Genomic DNA, 17298 nt, shown 5'->3' on the forward strand with positions numbered 1-17298 from the left:
ATACTTGCCATAGACGGAGTGCAACCAAGGTTCAGGCTAATCCCTGAGATGACCAGATTGTTTTATGAGGAGGAATTGACGAAACTGGGCCTGTATTCTCAATAGGGTTTGAAGAATGAGAGGTGATCGAATTCAGATTGAGAAAATTCTTGCAGGATGTGATAAGGTGGCTGTAGATAGGGATGTTTCCCCTGGCCGGTGAGTCTAAAATCATGGGGCATAATCTTAAAATAGGCGGTGGGCCATTTAAGACAGAGATGAGAAGGAATTTCTACACTCAGAGGATGGTGAATCTTTGGAATTCTGTATCCTAATGGAAGTTTAATCATTGAGCATGTTCAAGATGGAAATCAGTACAGTTTTGGAGGCCAGGCTCATTAAATGACATGGGGCATTGAGATAGATGATCAGCCACAATCTAATTGAGTGAAGGAGCAGGCTTGATGGGCTGAATGGCTTACTCCTGTTTCTGCTCATCGAGGAATGCATTGAGTTATAAAGATTTGTTGACCGAGCTTCGTATTATTTGTAGTACGAGATTGCTTGTGTGTTCACGTTTTAAGCATCATCTTGCCAGCTTGAGGACTGCATAAATAATTGAAAGGTGAGATAAAACGCATCTCATGAACTGTCAAACATGTGCTTGTTCACCATCTTTCCCACTATTTTACATGCGAGTATGGTCACTCTGCTGTCTTACTTGTCTGCTTTTTAGAAAATGCTACATGAGAATATCGTAATTTGTAATCTGTAGTTGATCACTTACAAAAAGGCATAGATGTAGACATTTGATGGTGAGCTGTTCTTTCAGATGATTCAATAATTTTTCCAGCCAAGCATTCACTTATGAACTCTTGTTTAGTTGGAGGTTGGTGCAGTGGAGATGCAATTTCCAGTGTTGAGCGCTATGACCCCCAGACCAATGAGTGGCGGATGGTAGCCTCCATGAGCAAACGACGGTGTGGCGTAGGGGTCAGTGTGTTGGATGATCTCCTTTATGCAGTGGGTGGACATGATGGCTCATCATATCTTAACAGTGTGGAGAGGTACGTTGTGTGTGTGGTCCTGCAATTGCACTGTACATTTTTTTAAGATCAGCCTATTCAATGATGTTATTACCCACCTATGGAGCAGTTGCATCTTGAGAATAGGCCTCCTAGCCCTGAGGTAGAAACACTACCACTGCACCACAAAGGCTGTCTCACAGTACATTTTTTTCCTTGTATTAGCAAGCAATCTTGTAAATTAGATTATTACTACTGGCTGGATATTTTGCTTAATGCTATGCAGGAAGTTAATTTCTCTCCTAAATAAGTTTGTTAGGTGTGACTGCTAACTGTAATAAGTCTGTTCTTAATTTTCTACTTTTAAAATTTCCCCATGCAAGAGCAGTATGCCTGTTAGATTCCACTTTTTAAATGGATCTTTGTGCTTCAATGGCACCTAATGATAAACTTGAAGTGAATAATGCCTGCTTTCTTGTCTGCCTGTCTGTCTCTTATCTGTCTTTTGCTAATTCTACCTTAATGCTTTATCGGATTTCCACCCAGCTGTTGTTTTTCTTAAGTACAGTTGAACTTTGCATTTTGTTCCAGTATTTCTGTATCTCTACTGCTCAAGTACAAAACAACATGTGTGAACTGTTGAATTTTATGTGAGTTATTTTCCATGGGTTGCACATCTGGGTTCATTCTTGTGGAAAAACTGTCGTTCTTGGCTTTATCAGCAAGATCTACACATGAAGACAATATGTGAAATACTATTATTCACCCATGCTGTTTATGCTCAAGCGTAATGAATTGCATAAAAACTCTGAGGAGCAAGTATCATTTTCTACTAAAAATGTTGGTCAACAACAATTATCCTTGAATTTCTTTTTTTCTCTTGCTATTTAATAAAACCTGGGAATAAAATTATTCTTTAAGGTAGCTTTCATTTTTGCTTAATATTTTGAAACCGAGATTTATATTGACGGCTTTAGAAATGATTATAAGGGGGAAATAAATCTTAGAGTACACACTCCACTCGCAGTGTAGTTATTGCTGCATACGCTCTGAAAATAGGCCTATCTTTTTAATTTTTTAATAATTAAACTTTTAGATATGATCCAAAGACCAACCAATGGAGTAGCGACGTGGCTCCCACCAGTACATGTCGGACCAGTGTTGGCGTGGCAGTGTTGGGAGGGTATCTGTATGCTGTAGGTGGCCAGGATGGCGTCTCTTGTCTGAACATTGTGGAAAGGTAAACTCGTAGAGTGTTTCTTCCTAATGTGATCTGATAGCAGTAATCGTTTAATGCAGTAAGTGACATACAAAGTTGGCCTGCCAACATGCTGCCTTATGGAATGGTAGGGCACATGTGTGGATTCGTGATTCCTCTCAATGGGATCTGCTGTCACAAGACTATTGGGGAAGGAACAAAGTAGATGCAAGATGTTTATTAATCAGGGACTGATTCTGTATTGTTCTCATGCCCCGTTCCTGGTTAGATTGTAAAGTTATAGAAGCGTGATGCATGGTTTCCCAACCAACGCAAGAACAAATCGTGAGGGGAACTGTGAATTTCAGCTGTTCACATGTTTACTGGCTGTCTGGTACAGTGTTGCCTGTATTGAAATTAGTACTCCACATGGGAAACTTTTTTTGAAAACTGAAAACGCTTACTTTTGTAAGCACGCTCATGATATAGGCATTGAGTGTTGCTAAGATGTGCATGTGTGTTTTTTGCTGCTCCCTTTCAGCTCCTAGATCCTGTGTTGTTGGGTAGTTGGATGTAAGCAAAGTTTAGCATGAGTATTCAGTTTAGTAATTTTAATTGCAAAATATGAAATGTATTACTTCAGTAATGCATCATGATGTTTTGCATCCCCAAGATGAACAAGTTACATAAAAAAAGAAAAATGCTTTCTTTTCCCATGCACTATTTTCCATCTGTCCATCAGTCTCTCTCCTCCTCCTCCTCTCTCAGCCCCAGTCACCTTGCAAAAAAGAAATTCCAAGGTTTCTATCGGTCCTGCTTGGTGATTGACTCTGAGGAGGACTGTAGCTGGGCTCTGTGACTGATGCTGTTAGGGTCATGAGAGTGAGTTGCTTGAATTGACTTGTAGAGTGAATTTATTTGCTTCCTTGTTTCATGGGCAATTTCTCTTACTGATCAGTCTGTAGTGCATCAAGTTGATATACCATTGAGTGTTGTCACCAGACTGACTACAGAGTCTTGTGTACAAATAATAACTTTAGAAACATTCTTCTAAGGCAAGAGTAGAATGTAATACTGTCTTATTCAACATGTATTGTAGCAATGGCTGCTTTGTTCAGTAAAGAATTTATGATGAATATACGATAGTAAGTATATTACAAGCCGTTTTGTACTCTGAGCCCCTTTATGAAATTCTGTTGTGGCTTGACCTAGTCAAGTTGATCATAAAAAAAATCAATGTTAAGTTATATTATTGTGCAGTTTTATACATTAGCTGTCCAGTTTTCTAAGAATATGTGAATCCACTGCAGGTTTTAGAATCAGTGCGGTTGTTGACTTGCTCACCGAACTGATCAGTTTGTTTGCAAACGTTTCATCACCATGCTGGTAACATCATCAGTGCGCCTCCGGTGGAGTGTCGAAATGGGATAGAACATTAAAGCTTCACCGGAGGCGCGCTGATGATGTTACCTAGCATGGTGATGAAACGTTTGCGAACATACTTACCAGCTTGGTGAGCAAGTCAACAACCGCATCAACAACTTGAGCTACAAATCATCTCAAAAACCTTTTAGAATCAGTGTTTTGAATTTCAAAGAGACGACAACTAATCAGGAATGCCTTAATTCAATGCCCGAACACTCCTTTAAATTGTTCTTCATTGAGTTATGCCTTTTCCCCAACTATCTTTGCCTGCATGATTTGTAACACTCAAGTCCAAGGATAAATTTGACAATGGCCAGCTGGCTATTTGATTCAACTGATACTTCAATATGGCAAGAAATCTTTCAGTGCAGATGGTTGGAAATTCGATTTTTATTTTGTGTGATTTTTGCATGAAGTGATAAGGACAAAAATATTTCCATTCTAGGTTTGATCCAAAAGAGAATAAGTGGGCACGTGTGGCTTCAATGAGTACCAGACGGTTAGGTGTGGCAGTTGCTGTGTTAGGTGGATTTCTTTATGCTGTTGGTGGATCTGATGGTACCTCTCCCCTAAATACAGGTATGCTTGATTTCTGTGTGGAAGGATGAATTATACTGTTAATGAACTAAAGTGATTGCTATCTGTGTGCATGAGGACATGCAGTAAGAGATTGAAACAGGTTAATATCATCAGAAAGTCATTGAAATATGTTCTTTTATCAAAACTTTTCAGACTAAGTATAATTTGTTGAACAGCAAATTGCTGTCGATGCAGGAAATCTGAAATAAAACAAAATGCTGGAAATACTCAGCAAATCATGCAGCAGCCAGTTTGGTCCTCATTTCATCTTGGAAGTTGAGAATGCTGTCACCATTAAACTGAAGTCAGTCCATTCTGCACGAGTGGTAAGATGAAAATTGGCATTCAGAGTGCCTTATGCCATTATCTTTGTGCCAGAGTACAGAGAAGTATTGTCATAGGTCTGGGAACTGGCCATCTTATTAATTCAGCTCTTCTGACAGATTTAAAGAAGGTGTTGCAATTGTAATAACGGTTTCCCCAAGAAGATGAAATTCAGGTTTCCAATTATTTTGAAATGTATATGGGTGGTGCGAGCACCTAAAGCTAGGTCTAGGGCACCTGAATAACACAGCAGCTGATCAGCATTACCTATGATTTGTCTGCCTGCAGTTGAACGCTACAGCCCACAAGAAAACCGTTGGCATACTATTGCGCCGATGGGAACGCGTCGGAAACACCTGGGGTGCTCTGTTTACCAAGACATGATCTATGCAGTTGGAGGAAGAGATGATACCACAGAGTTGAGCAGTGCTGAGAGGTTTAATCCTCGCACTAATCAATGGTCTCCAGTTGTGGCTATGACATCACGCAGGAGTGGTGTGAGTATAATGGTCTACATGTCAATAGTGTCCTTTAGGAAAATAGGAACTGGATGACATCAAAAGCTCCTTGCTCTATTTCATTGTTCAATCAGATCATAACTGATGTGTATCTTAACTCTATTTACCTTGTTCCATGTTTTGGCCTGACCGAAATCTATCAATCTCAGTTTTGAAATTTTACTTTGACCTTGCTTCAGCAGTTTTTGGGAAAGAAAATATTAAATTTTCACATCGTTTGTGTGAAATGGGATTCCTGACTTCACCTTTGAAAGGGCTCACTAATTTAATTCCCTTCTGTTCTAGACTCCCCTACCAGAGGAAACAATACCTCTCTACTTTGTCTGTCAAAACCAATAATCATAAAGGGATTAAAAAAACATCCATGCCAAACAAGGAGGTCAAGGACAATATTAAGTCAAAAACTAAAGTATACCATATTGCAAAGGCCAGTGGCAGGCAGAAGGATTGGCAAACTTTCAAATATAAACAAAGGGATACTGAAAAATTAATAAAAAGAGCTTAGGTAAATTACGAAAAGAAAACTAGCACAAAAAATCGTAAAAGATAGCAAAAGCTTCTATAGGTATATAAAAGAGAAGAGAATCGCTAAGGTGAGTATTGGTCCCTTGGAAGATGAAGCCAGAGAGTTAATATTGTGAAATGGCAGAGGTGCTAAATCAGTACTTTGCCTCAGTTTTCACAGGAGACGACAATAGTACCATTCCTATCGCAACGGGCAAGTCAGAGGCAATAGAAAGGGTAGAACTTAGAACAATCAACATTGAGAGGGAAAAGGTACTCAGCAAACGATTAGGATTGAGGGCAGACAAGTCCCCCGGGCCTGATGGCCTAAATCCTAGACTATTAAAGGAAGTGGTGGTGGAGATAATGGATCCATTGGTTACAATATTCCAAAATTCCCTGGACACGGGAAAGGTTCCAGTGGATTGGTAAAATGCTGATGTAATGCCCTCATTCAAAAAGGGAGGGAGGCAATATGTGGGAAATTACAGACCAATTAGTTTAACATCTGTTGTTGGCAAGGTGTTAGATTCAATTTATCAAGAAAGCAATATCTGGACATTCGGAAAGCCAAAACACTATCAGTCAGATTCAGCATGGCTTTATGAAGGGCAAATCATGTTTGGCTAATTTGCTAGAGTTCTTTGAAGATGTAACAAGCTCAGTGGATAATGAGGATCCTGTAGCAGAAATATATCTGGACTTCCAGAAGGTGTTTGATAAGGTGCCACACCAAAGGTTAATTGACAAGTTTGAATCATGTGGGATGAGGGGTAATTTATTAGCTTGTATAGATGACTGGCTGATGCACAGAAGACAGAGGGTCAGGATAAATTTTTTTTCTGGAAGGCAAGAAGTAACTAATGGGGTGCCACAGGGTTTGGTCCTTGGACTCCAGCTATTTACAATCCACATTAACAACTTAAATACAGAAATAGAAGGCTCTATAGCCAAATTTGCGGACCACACAAAAATAGGTGGGACGGTAAATTGCAATGAGGAAATAAGAACCTGACAAATGGATATAGACAGGTTAGGAGAGGCCAAAATGCGGCAAATGGAGTTTAACGTGGATAAATGTGAGGTCATGCATTTTGGTCGGAAAAATGCGAAGGCGACCTGTTATCTAAATAGAGAGAGACTTCGGGGTGCTCCAATGCAGAGGTGTCCTTGTTCATGAGTCAGAGAAAACTAGCATGCAAGTACGGCAGGACAATAAAGAAAGCAAATGGAATGTTGGCTTTTGTAGCTAAAGGAATAGAATATAAATGTAAGGAAGTATTGTTGCAACTATACAAGGCATTGGTGAGATCCCATCTGGAGTATTGTGCACAGTTTTGGTCCCCTTATTTGAGGAAAGATGTAGTGGCATTTGGAGGCACTTTAGAGGAGGCTCACGAGATTGATCCCAGAGATGAGGGGTTTGTTGAATGAAGAGAGATTGAACAGTTTAGATCTTAACTCTGTGGAATTTAGAAGAATGAGGAGAGATCAAATTGAGGTATTGAAGATGATATAAGGTATAGATAAAATAGTTGTGGGGCAGATGCTCCCTCTTGTGGGGCATTCTAGGATGAGAGGTCATAGTCTTAGGATAAAGGGTAGCAAATTTAAAACAGAGCTGAGGAGAAACTGCTTCTCCCAAAGGGTTGTGAATCTGTGGAATTTGCTAACCCAAAGTGCAGTGGATGCTGGGACAGTGAGTAAATTTAAGGAGAAGTTAGACAAATTTTTAATTGGTAATGGGTTGAAGGGTTATGGGGAGAAGGCAGGAAAATGGGAGTGAAGAGCATATCAGCCATGATCGAATAGCGGAGCAGACTTCAATGGGCCGAATGGCCTAATTCTGCCCCTATATCTTATCATAGCTACTTTAATTAGAAAGCCTTTTATTTTCAACAGTCAAAGGAATAAATGCCCATTGTATGCAACCTGTCCTCATAATTTAACCCTTTTATCTCTGGTAGCATTCTGGTGAATCTACATCGCGCACCCTCTAAAACCAGTATATTCTTCCTGAGGTGCAATGAGTAGGATTGGGATGGTGTTGAAGAAAGGCAGTGAAGCAAATAAACTGATATTGTCAATCTAACTGCTAAAAGACCTGTGCAATCGAAGGGCCTCTTCCAGTGCTGTTTTCTGTGTTCTATTAGCTCTGCAAATCCCCCTTGAGTGTAATTTTCCCACCTTGTCCATCAAGGACAGATGTCCAACAGAGGACATCTTTTGACTTCTGTTGGGCATCTATCCAGATTAGGTATCGATTTGAATGGTGGCATTTGTTTCATAGACCCATTTGTCGGCGCCTTTCTTTCTATCAAGGACGTAGGAAGAGAAGCTGAAATAAAGCTCAAAAGTAATTGGTGATGGGAATCAGAGGGGGGAAGAGTAGGCGAAGCATACCAGAGTAACAGCAAGTAATTGGTGACCTTAAAACAAAAATAGGTGAGTTCTGAAAAATATTAGGAAATCAGAAAAAATGTTGTTGTACTAAATATTTAAAATTCAGAAGATATGAACAAATGTAACAGATTGTGAAAACAGTAACTTTTTCTTTTAATGAGAAAAAGCTTGGTATTAACTGTGTTCCCTTTTGCTACCATGTTACTGCTAATACAGCTGTATCTTGAATAGAATATTATTTATTGTGCAGCCTTATAATGACATCTCCAGTGTGATACCTGTAATCTTCTTCACAAATTACTGATCTTGGGACTGCCTTGTCAGTCCTGAGTAGATAAATTCCTTCTGAAAAGGAAGTCTTGCAAATTACGTTGGTGTACCTTGTATTTCTGGTTTCAGCTTAACATTTAAACACATAGCCCTACCAGAAGAGAAAAATCTCAATTTGGTTAGAAATTTGAGATGTTACATTTTTCCCACTTGATCTAGACTTTAATCATTAGGGGAATATGGGATTTAGTAATGAATAAGTAGTTTTGCTATTTAGAATGCAGATATTTAATATCCCCTACAAACTTATTTATATTTGATCTGTATAGAGTACACCCTAATGTGCAACTTGCTTTACAATGCCATGGGACATTCCAGACCTGCTTTTTGATTTAACCCTTTACATTCACAAAAGAGGCAAAGTAAGAGAAATTGTTGAAATGTATTTTTCTTGTAAGTTTTAAGAAGTAGATATCAACCAAGAAAAAGTGATCATTGCTAAAATGAACCCTTGAAGTATTGTTTATTGAGTGGAACTGCCTTCCACCACCTATGTGATCAATTGTGTCTAAATTTATCAAAACTGCTTCTAATGGTGGGTCAGGAAAGTAATCCAGTAGTACTAAGTGGATCAGGAAAGCTGTTTTGAGCTTGACTGCAAAGATGAATGGTGGGCGGGGTGTGGGGGGGGGAAGAAAGTTTTTAAAAATTCATTCGGTTCATGAAGTTAATTCCTCCATGATTTAAATTCACTCTGTGTAGCATCTAATTTCATCTTGAATTCCCAAAGTATATTTGTTTTACCAGGGAAGGTACTGAAATCATTTCAGCCTTTTAAATGTATTCCCCCCCACCCCGATCTATCTTCAGCTTACTCTTCATTAATATAAGTTCAGTTGTTTTGTCTTCTCATCTGACCAACTAAGCTAATAATTTATCTTATTTGCCATTTAATATTCCTACCAAATTCAAGTGTGGAAATAAGGTAGGATGTCTGTCTGTCTACAAGGATAGATAAACCAATGTATTGTGCTCTCTTAAAAAAATTGACAGCAACCCCTAAACAATTATACCATCCTCCCTTTTTAAAAATAAAACTAATTATACCATCCATTTCTTCTCTCGAGAAAATTGTAGGAACAACAGTTTGCTGAAACTAACAGTGGCAAGTCATTCCAAACTGCACCAATTCAAATAGGATCTTGAGGGACAGTGGGTGAGGAAGGGAGGAAAGGAATTTTGTGTGTATGTTCCATTTAAATAAAATGACAAGGAAGATAGCACCAAATGTACTCATGTACAATTCTGCTTTAGCTGTTCAATCCTGCAGAAATCCAACTATTGGAGTTTTTGTGGGGCTTGTATCTCAGGTCAGTGATGTCCAAGAAGGAGAGATGGAAACACCACCACAGTGAACACAGCTTAAGATCTTCAATTGTAACTGAAGATTGATGGATGTATAACTTCTTGTACAGACATATCTACTATACAGCATTAGAATTGTACGAGCTAGTAGTTCAGGTGGTTAAGGGCAACAAAAATTCAACTTGCAAGACAAATGTTTTTTTTAATGGAAGGGTTGAGAAACAGAAAGTTTTTAATGAGTTTCAAGAAAGAACTAGATGATTTTGAAACAAATGGAATTTGGGTTCATGTGAAATGTGTGAGTACACTGAAAAGGTTAAGTAGATGGACGAGAAATCTTGGTCCACCTGAAACTGCAGGTGAACCGATGGAAAATACGATGTACACATACAAGAACTAAGTCACTCTACTTCACACAAACAATGGTGGTTCACCAAATAAGGTTCATCTGTTGTCAGGTGGGGAAATGGAACATAATTCAGGCCCCTTCTCATTTACGTTCTATTCATCATCACAAAGCCCCCCAATATCACAATGCCTCTTCATATTGGGTGCAAATATAAGTAAGGTTGGCTGTTCAGGCATTGATTTTTATTGTGATCAATTCGTCATTTATCAATACCTTGATCCGTGTGGACTACCTATCCTGTTCTTGAATGTCCATTTCCAATGTAAAGGACAATTGTTTACAAATTAGAATGGTCACCCTTCTACTTTTAGATGAATAATAAGCAACATGGGTTAAAACTTAGTCTTGCCAAGAATGGCAGGGGAACTGAGTTTCTTTTAGGCTTTAGATTAGGATTCTGTTTACAATTGAGTGGATAAGCCCCTTGTTCCAGGTTATTAAAATAATAACAATCACAATTGGAACAAATTTGGCTCACTACATTTTGCTTGCAGCGTGACTTGGGCTTTTAGAATTATCTGTTAATAAATCAAGACTACTTTAAGGTAAATTGGCATAATGAAGAGGGTCATGTGATATCACAATTTCTGCCTGATTAGCCTGTTGTGTGTTGGTGCAAGCGCCAGGACTAGGTTGAAGTTGTTGGTAGTAAAACACAAAATGTTCACAACCGAAAACAAAAAGCAGGCATAGCTGGGCTTCTTATGGACAGATTTTCAGTCTCCTGAGTTTTTTTGGAGAAAAAGAAAGAAGGGGTCTTGTGTGCAAAAGACTGTGTAGCCATCAAGAGGAAAAGAATGAAAGTTTTCTAAATTTTCAGGCAGAATGCAGGAGGGTGGCCAGTCTTTGAAAAAGCATGTTCATGGCACTCTAAACACTCTGGAAGATTTAAGCTGGTGAAGCTTGGAGTTTAAACTAGTTGGCACTTTGGGAATTCTCTGCAACCTGTCAGTGATCACTCGACAATGCAATTTGGCGAAATCGTGAAACGCAAACTTTAGAAGCGAGGAGTGTCTGGCCAGTTTCCTTAAGAGAACGTAATCCTGTGGAGAGCATGCTGTAATCTCTAGGTATACAGAATGGGATTATATCAGTTGCTTGAAAACATTATAAAGATTATCTTTTCTTATTTTTAGAGTATTAATTACTTACTAGGTGACATTTAGTTAACATTGCTTTCAGTTTGTTTGCATTAAAGTGATGAAATCTGAAAGCCTATTGTGAAATTCCTTTAAGTCAAGTGAGAATATTAGTCTCTACAGTGATTGTGACTGAAGGTGAAGTTGGTTTAGTTCCTGATTTGTCCCTGTCACACCCCTGAGGGTAATAGTGCATCACAGGGGCCATGAACTTGCTAACATGTCATGTTGTCACCTGTTACTAGTGTTACGTAAGTAGAGTAGTTTTGGAAGCAAAACATTGCTCTTTATTTGGCCAAATCCTAGGTTCCTTGTCTCACGTTTCAAAATAGCAGTGACATGTACAATTTGTCACTCTAATGGTTCCGAACTTAAATAACCTTCCAATGTTCATAGAATCATAGAATCCCTACAGTGTGGAAACAGGCCCTTCGGCCCAAAAAGTCCACACCAACCCTCAGAGCATCCCACCCGGTCCCATTCCCCTATAACCCACCTAATCGACACATCCCTGAACACCACAGGCAATTTAGTATGGCCAATCCACCTAGCCTGCACATTTTTGGACTGTGGGAGGAAACCGGAACACCTGCAGGAAACTCACACAAACACGGGGAGAATGTGCAAACTCCACACACAGTCGCGTGAGGGTGGAATCGAATCTGGGTTCCTGGCACTGTGAGGCAGCAGTGCTAACCACTGAGCCACTGTGCCGCCCCGTAATTCAAATGCACTTAGCCTGCACATCCTTGAATACTGCAGGGCAATTTCCCATGGCCAATCTACCTAACCTGCCCATCTTTGAACTGCGGGAGGAAACCGGAGCACCCAGTGGGGAAGTACGCAGACATGGAGAATGTGCAAACTCCTGCACAGACAGTTGCCTGAGGCTGGAATTGAACCCAGGTCCCTTGGTGGTGTGAAGTAGCAGTGCCTTTAAAACACCAGATGGAAATCATCTGGCACTCATCTGCCATTGTATTCTGTTGCTTTGCCTATGTTATTTGACCATGATTCAGTGTTGGTTTCCTTTTGGATGTCTGGTGTGCTGACCAGCTCCATTCCTGTAAATACCAATGCAAAGTGACTATTGACCCTGTTTGCCATTTCCTTATTTTCACTGAAAGCATCATTGTTTTCAAGGAGCGTACATTGCACCTGACAACCAGCATTTTTTGTATTACAGCTGTACTATCTCTTGTAATTGTTATCCCTTTCTAGTGCATTTTCATGTACTTCTTTGTAACTCGTGGATTGTTTTATCATCCTTTGTCTCTAGCATATTGTCTAGAATCTGATTTATGTCTTGTAATTTGTTTTGCATGATCCTATTGTTTTATGCTCTCTCTTCAGCCATCTATAACTCTTTCTTTGGAAGGTAGAAATCTTAGCCCCCCCCCACCCCCGGCCGGTTATAAACGGATTCTATATCATAATAAATCTTTTTTTTTACAGCTTCCACCATTATTTTTAGGTATTAGCAGAAGTACCAAATTTAACCATGGACAGCCTCATTCCATTGAAATTAGCCATTTCTAAATCTAGATCTGTAATGTAGCAATGTTGCATTTCTGTCCTTTGAACACCAAACTGAACTCAATAATGTTGCAATCAGTCCACAAATATTTGTTACCCTTAGGCTGCTAACTAAATCTGGTGCATATGGCACACCCTCTTGTTGGCTTTATGCCTACAGCTGAAAACTGTTCTGGATACAAACAAGAATTTCACTCTTTCTGACTTATCTGCTAGTCTACTTATTCAAATTGAGGTGGAAGTTAAAATCCGCCATTAGTCATTTGTCAAATCTCTATATTTATACAATTTATCATTTCACAGCCACTACCAGGGCCTGTACAAACTCTCATCAGAGTCTTAAAACCTTTTCTCCTACCTGTAAGGTATTTACTACCTGCTTACTTTGCATTATATATTCTAAATTATTGAATAATTTAGTTTTTAAGCCTATTTCTCTCTACCTTTTCCAACCTTCCCCTTTGAATCAAATAATACATCTTAGTGACATTGGTTGATCAAAAAATCTTGGCTAAGTCCCTTCAAGTAGAGGTTTGTTAGATAATTTTGATGTATAGATCATGTGTTTAAAATCAGGATGATGAAATGCACTTTGCTAATTTTGCTTATGGATGTACATAATATATCTTATGCATTTGAAATTTAACCTTAAAATGGCTTTCTCCTTGTGGTCTACATTGGGGCTCTGATGTGGTGCTTGATTGACCATAGAATCATAGAATAGAATCCATACAGTGTGGAAACAGGCCCTTCGGCCCAACAAGTCCACGCCCAACCTCAGAGCATCCCACCCAGACCCATCCCCCTATAACCCACCTAATCTACACATCCCTGAACACTACGGGCAACTTATGCATGGCCAATCCACCTAACCTGCACATCTTTGGACTTTGGGAGGAAACAGGAGCACCCGGAGGAAACCCATGCAGACACGGGGAGAACGTGCAAACTCCACACAGATAGTTGCCTGAGGCTGGAATCGAACCTGGGTCCCTGGTGCTAACCACTGTGCCACCATGCCGCCCAGGAGCTCCAATGGAATCGGGGCCTAATGAAACCAGATTATAAACCAACAATTGGCTGTATTTTAAATAATTCAAATGCAATTTTCACGGTGATATTCACCAATTTCCTAGTCCTTTTCATCTATTGAAAACAAAAGGTACGACCTTTTGGCCATTCTAGTTTTAAAAAAAACTCACTTTCACATTATTAGTTATGTGATTTTTATCCCAGCCTGGAGTCTTTGTCTTGATAGCTGTTGTGTGGGAGATAAGGACCGTCCCTTACTTCCATCTATTGTACTTGAAGGAAATTGGTCTGCACGACCGTAAATCAATGTTATCACCTACTCGACATGCTTTCACTTAATATGGCAGCTTTGTAGCACCAGTTTCTGTGCTCAGCAAAGCTTCTCACTAGATCAAACCTAAGCTGTTCTACAACACACATTTCAAAGGTTTGGGAACCGGAGCAGCAGGTCAGTAAGAATAGAGACTGGAGAAGAGCTTGCGTCTAAAGCAAATATAACTAAGAGGAAGAGCAGACAGGGAGAGGTTACTGAACTCCGTGGAACTGGAGGCTTGGACTGTAGGTGCTTCAATGCAATAAGTATAACAGGTAAAACAGATGAACTCGGAGCCAGGATTAATGCATGCAATTATGATGTTCTTGCAATCACAGAGACATGATTAAAAAAGGGATAGGATTGGCAGCTTAACATTCCGGGATATTGACGTTTTATATGAGACAGAGGAAGAAACAAAAGAGGTGGGGAGTTGCATTACTGGTTAGGGAGCATGTCACAGTTTGTGTTGAGGGAGGACACCCTGGAGGAAATTTGCAGCGAAGCATTGTTAATAGAGCTCAGGAATAGGAAGGGTGCAATCACAATGCTAGGATTGTACTACAGACCTCCCAGCTACTAGCAGGAGATGGGGGAAGCGATAGCTTTCAGATTCTGGAAAGATGTGAAAATAACAGGGTTGTTGTGGTGGGTGATTTTAACTGTCCCCTTATTGACTGGGATTCCCTTAGTACTGAAGGTTCGGATGGGGAGCAATTTGTTAGGTGTGTCCAGGAGGATTTTTTTGAAACAGTATGTGGATAGTCCAACAAGGGAGGGGGCCATACTGTACCTGGTATTGGAAAATGAGCCCTGCCAGATTATCAAAGTTTCAGTAGGAGTGCACTTTGGGAACAGTGACTATAATTCCATAAATTTTCAGATACTTATGGAAAACAACAAGATTGGACTTCAGATGTAGGTGTTAAATTGGGGGAAGGCCAACTATGACCAAATTAGGCAAGAATTGGAGAATGTGGATTGGGAGCGGCTTTTTAAGGGTAAGTCCACATCTAACTTGTTGGGAGTCTTTTAAGGACAGTTGATTAGAGTGCAGGACAGGCATATTTCTGTGAAAATGGAGGACAGGATTGGCGGGATTTGTGAACCTTGGCTGACTGGGGAAATTATCGGCAACTAAGGTCTAGGCGACTAAAAACGGACAAAATCCTTGAAGAGTACCGAGACCGTAGGAAGGAGTTCAAACAGGGAGTTAGGAGGGCTAAAATGGGCTATGAAATGTCCTTGGCCAGTAGGATTAAGGAGAATCCCAAGGCATTTTACATATATAAGGAGCAAGAGGGAAAGAGTAGGCCACTCAAGGATAAAGGAGGGAGGTTATGTGTGGAGCCAGAGGAAATGGGTGATATCCTTAATGAGTACTTTACATTGGTTTTTACCAACGAGAGGAATATTGAAATTAAGGAAAGGTGTGTGAATACTCTTGGGCAGATTAACATAATGGAGGAAAGAAGTGTTGGGTGTCTTGAAATACGTTAAGGTGGACAAGTCCCCAGGGCCAGAAAAGATCTATCCAAGGATACTGTGGGAGGTGAGAGAGGAATGAGCTAGGGCCTTAATAGATATCTTTGTATCCTCTTTGGCCTCAGGCGAGGTTCCAGAAAACTGGAGAACGACCAATGTTGTTCTTTTGTTTAAGAAAGGAAACAGAGATAATCCAGGTAACTACAGGCCGGTGAGCCTGACATCAGTGGTGGGGAAGCTGTTGAGAAAGATACTGAGAGACAGGATTTATTAACGTTTGGAAGCAAATGGACTTGTTAGTAATAGGCAGCATGGGTTTATGCAGGGAATGTCATGTTTCACCAACTTGATTGAGTTCTTTGAGAAGGTGACAATAATGATTGATGACGGAAGGGCAATGGATGTTGTCTACGTGGACTTTAGTAAGGCTTTTGAATAAGGTACCTTATGGCAGGCTGGTACAGAAGGTAGAGTCTCATGGGATCTGGGGTGAGCTGGCTAGGTGGATACATAATTGGCTTGGTCATAGAAGACAGAGAGTAGCGGTGGAAGGGTGTTTCTCAGAATGGTGATCAGGAACTAGTGGGGTTCTGCAGGGATCAGTGCTAGGACCTTTGTTGTTTGTAATATATATAAATGATCTGGAGGAAAATGTAGGTGGTCTGATAAGTAAGTTTACAGATGATATCAAAATTGGCAGAGTTGCAGACAGTGAGGAGGATTGTCAAAGGATATAGTGGAATATAGGTAAATTGCAGATTTGGACGGAGAAATGCCAGATGGAGTTTAATCCGGACAAATGCGAGTTGATGCATTTTGGAAGATCCGATTCAGCTGCGAATTATATAATAAATTGTAGAACCATTAGGAGCATTGACGTACAAAGGGATCTGGGCGTGTAGGTCCACAGATCCCTGAAAATAGCAACACCGGTGGATAACCTGGCCAAGAAGGCATGCAGCACACTTGCCTTCATCAGCCCAGGCATTGAATGTAAAACTTACGGCTGTACAAAACTTTAGTTAGGCCACATTTGGAATATTGCGTGCAGCTCTGGTCATCACACTAGCAGAAGGATATGGATGCTGCGGAGAGGGTGCAGAGAAGGTTTACCAGGATGTTGCCTGGTTTGGAGGATTCTGGTATGAGGAGAGGTTGGATAAACTCGGATTGTTTTCACTGTAAAGATGGCAGCCGAGGGGCGACCTTATAGAGGTCTACAAAATTACGAGAGGCATAGATAGGTTGGATAGTCAGAGGCTTTCTCCCAGGGTGGAAAGGTCAACTACAGGAGGGCTCAGGTTCGAGGTGAGAGGGGAAAATTTTAGGGGAGAAGTGCAGGGAAACTTTTTCACACAGTGTGGTGGGTGCCTGGTGCCAGTGGAAATGGGAGAACCAGCATTGTTAGCAATATTTAAGGCGTATCTTATTAGACTCATGAACGTGAGACAAACAGTGGGATAGATACTGTGCGTGGGCAATAAGTAGTGGGTCCAAATAAGGATCAGGAATCGGCACAGGCTTGGTGGGCCTAAATGTACAAACTTATTTTCCATTTTTCCTAAATAATTAGACAATCGTGCAGATTCATTTTTGCTGTTTAATATTCAGTAAACAAATTGCATTGAAAATACCACAGTCCTTAGAAATGAAATCAGAGATAGTAGGAACTGCAGATGCTGGAGAATCCGAGACAACAAGGTGCAAGGCTGGATGAACACAGCAGGCCAAGCAGCATCATAGGAGCAGAGAGGCTGACGTTTCGGGCCTAGACCCTTCATCTGATGAAGGGTC

General features: G+C 40.3%; 1 protein-coding gene across 8 annotated transcripts in view; it reads left to right on the forward strand.

Annotated features, from left to right (window-relative positions):
- The window catches only part of klhl20 (kelch-like family member 20), a 78600-nt gene that overhangs the window by 54789 nt on the left and 6513 nt on the right, over positions 1-17298 (forward strand). For all 8 annotated transcript variants that reach the window (XM_048602260.1, XM_048602257.1, XM_048602261.1 and 5 more), the window contains 4 exons: positions 863-1046; positions 2101-2244; positions 4073-4206; positions 4819-5027. In XM_048602260.1, coding sequence (XP_048458217.1) covers positions 863-1046; positions 2101-2244; positions 4073-4206; positions 4819-5027 — 671 coding nt within the window. The remainder of the gene's footprint in view (positions 1-862; positions 1047-2100; positions 2245-4072; positions 4207-4818; positions 5028-17298) is intronic.

This window comes from Rhincodon typus, chromosome 10 (genome assembly GCF_021869965.1).
Source record: "Rhincodon typus isolate 14 chromosome 10, sRhiTyp1.1, whole genome shotgun sequence".
NCBI classification, from domain to species: domain Eukaryota; kingdom Metazoa; phylum Chordata; class Chondrichthyes; order Orectolobiformes; family Rhincodontidae; genus Rhincodon; species Rhincodon typus.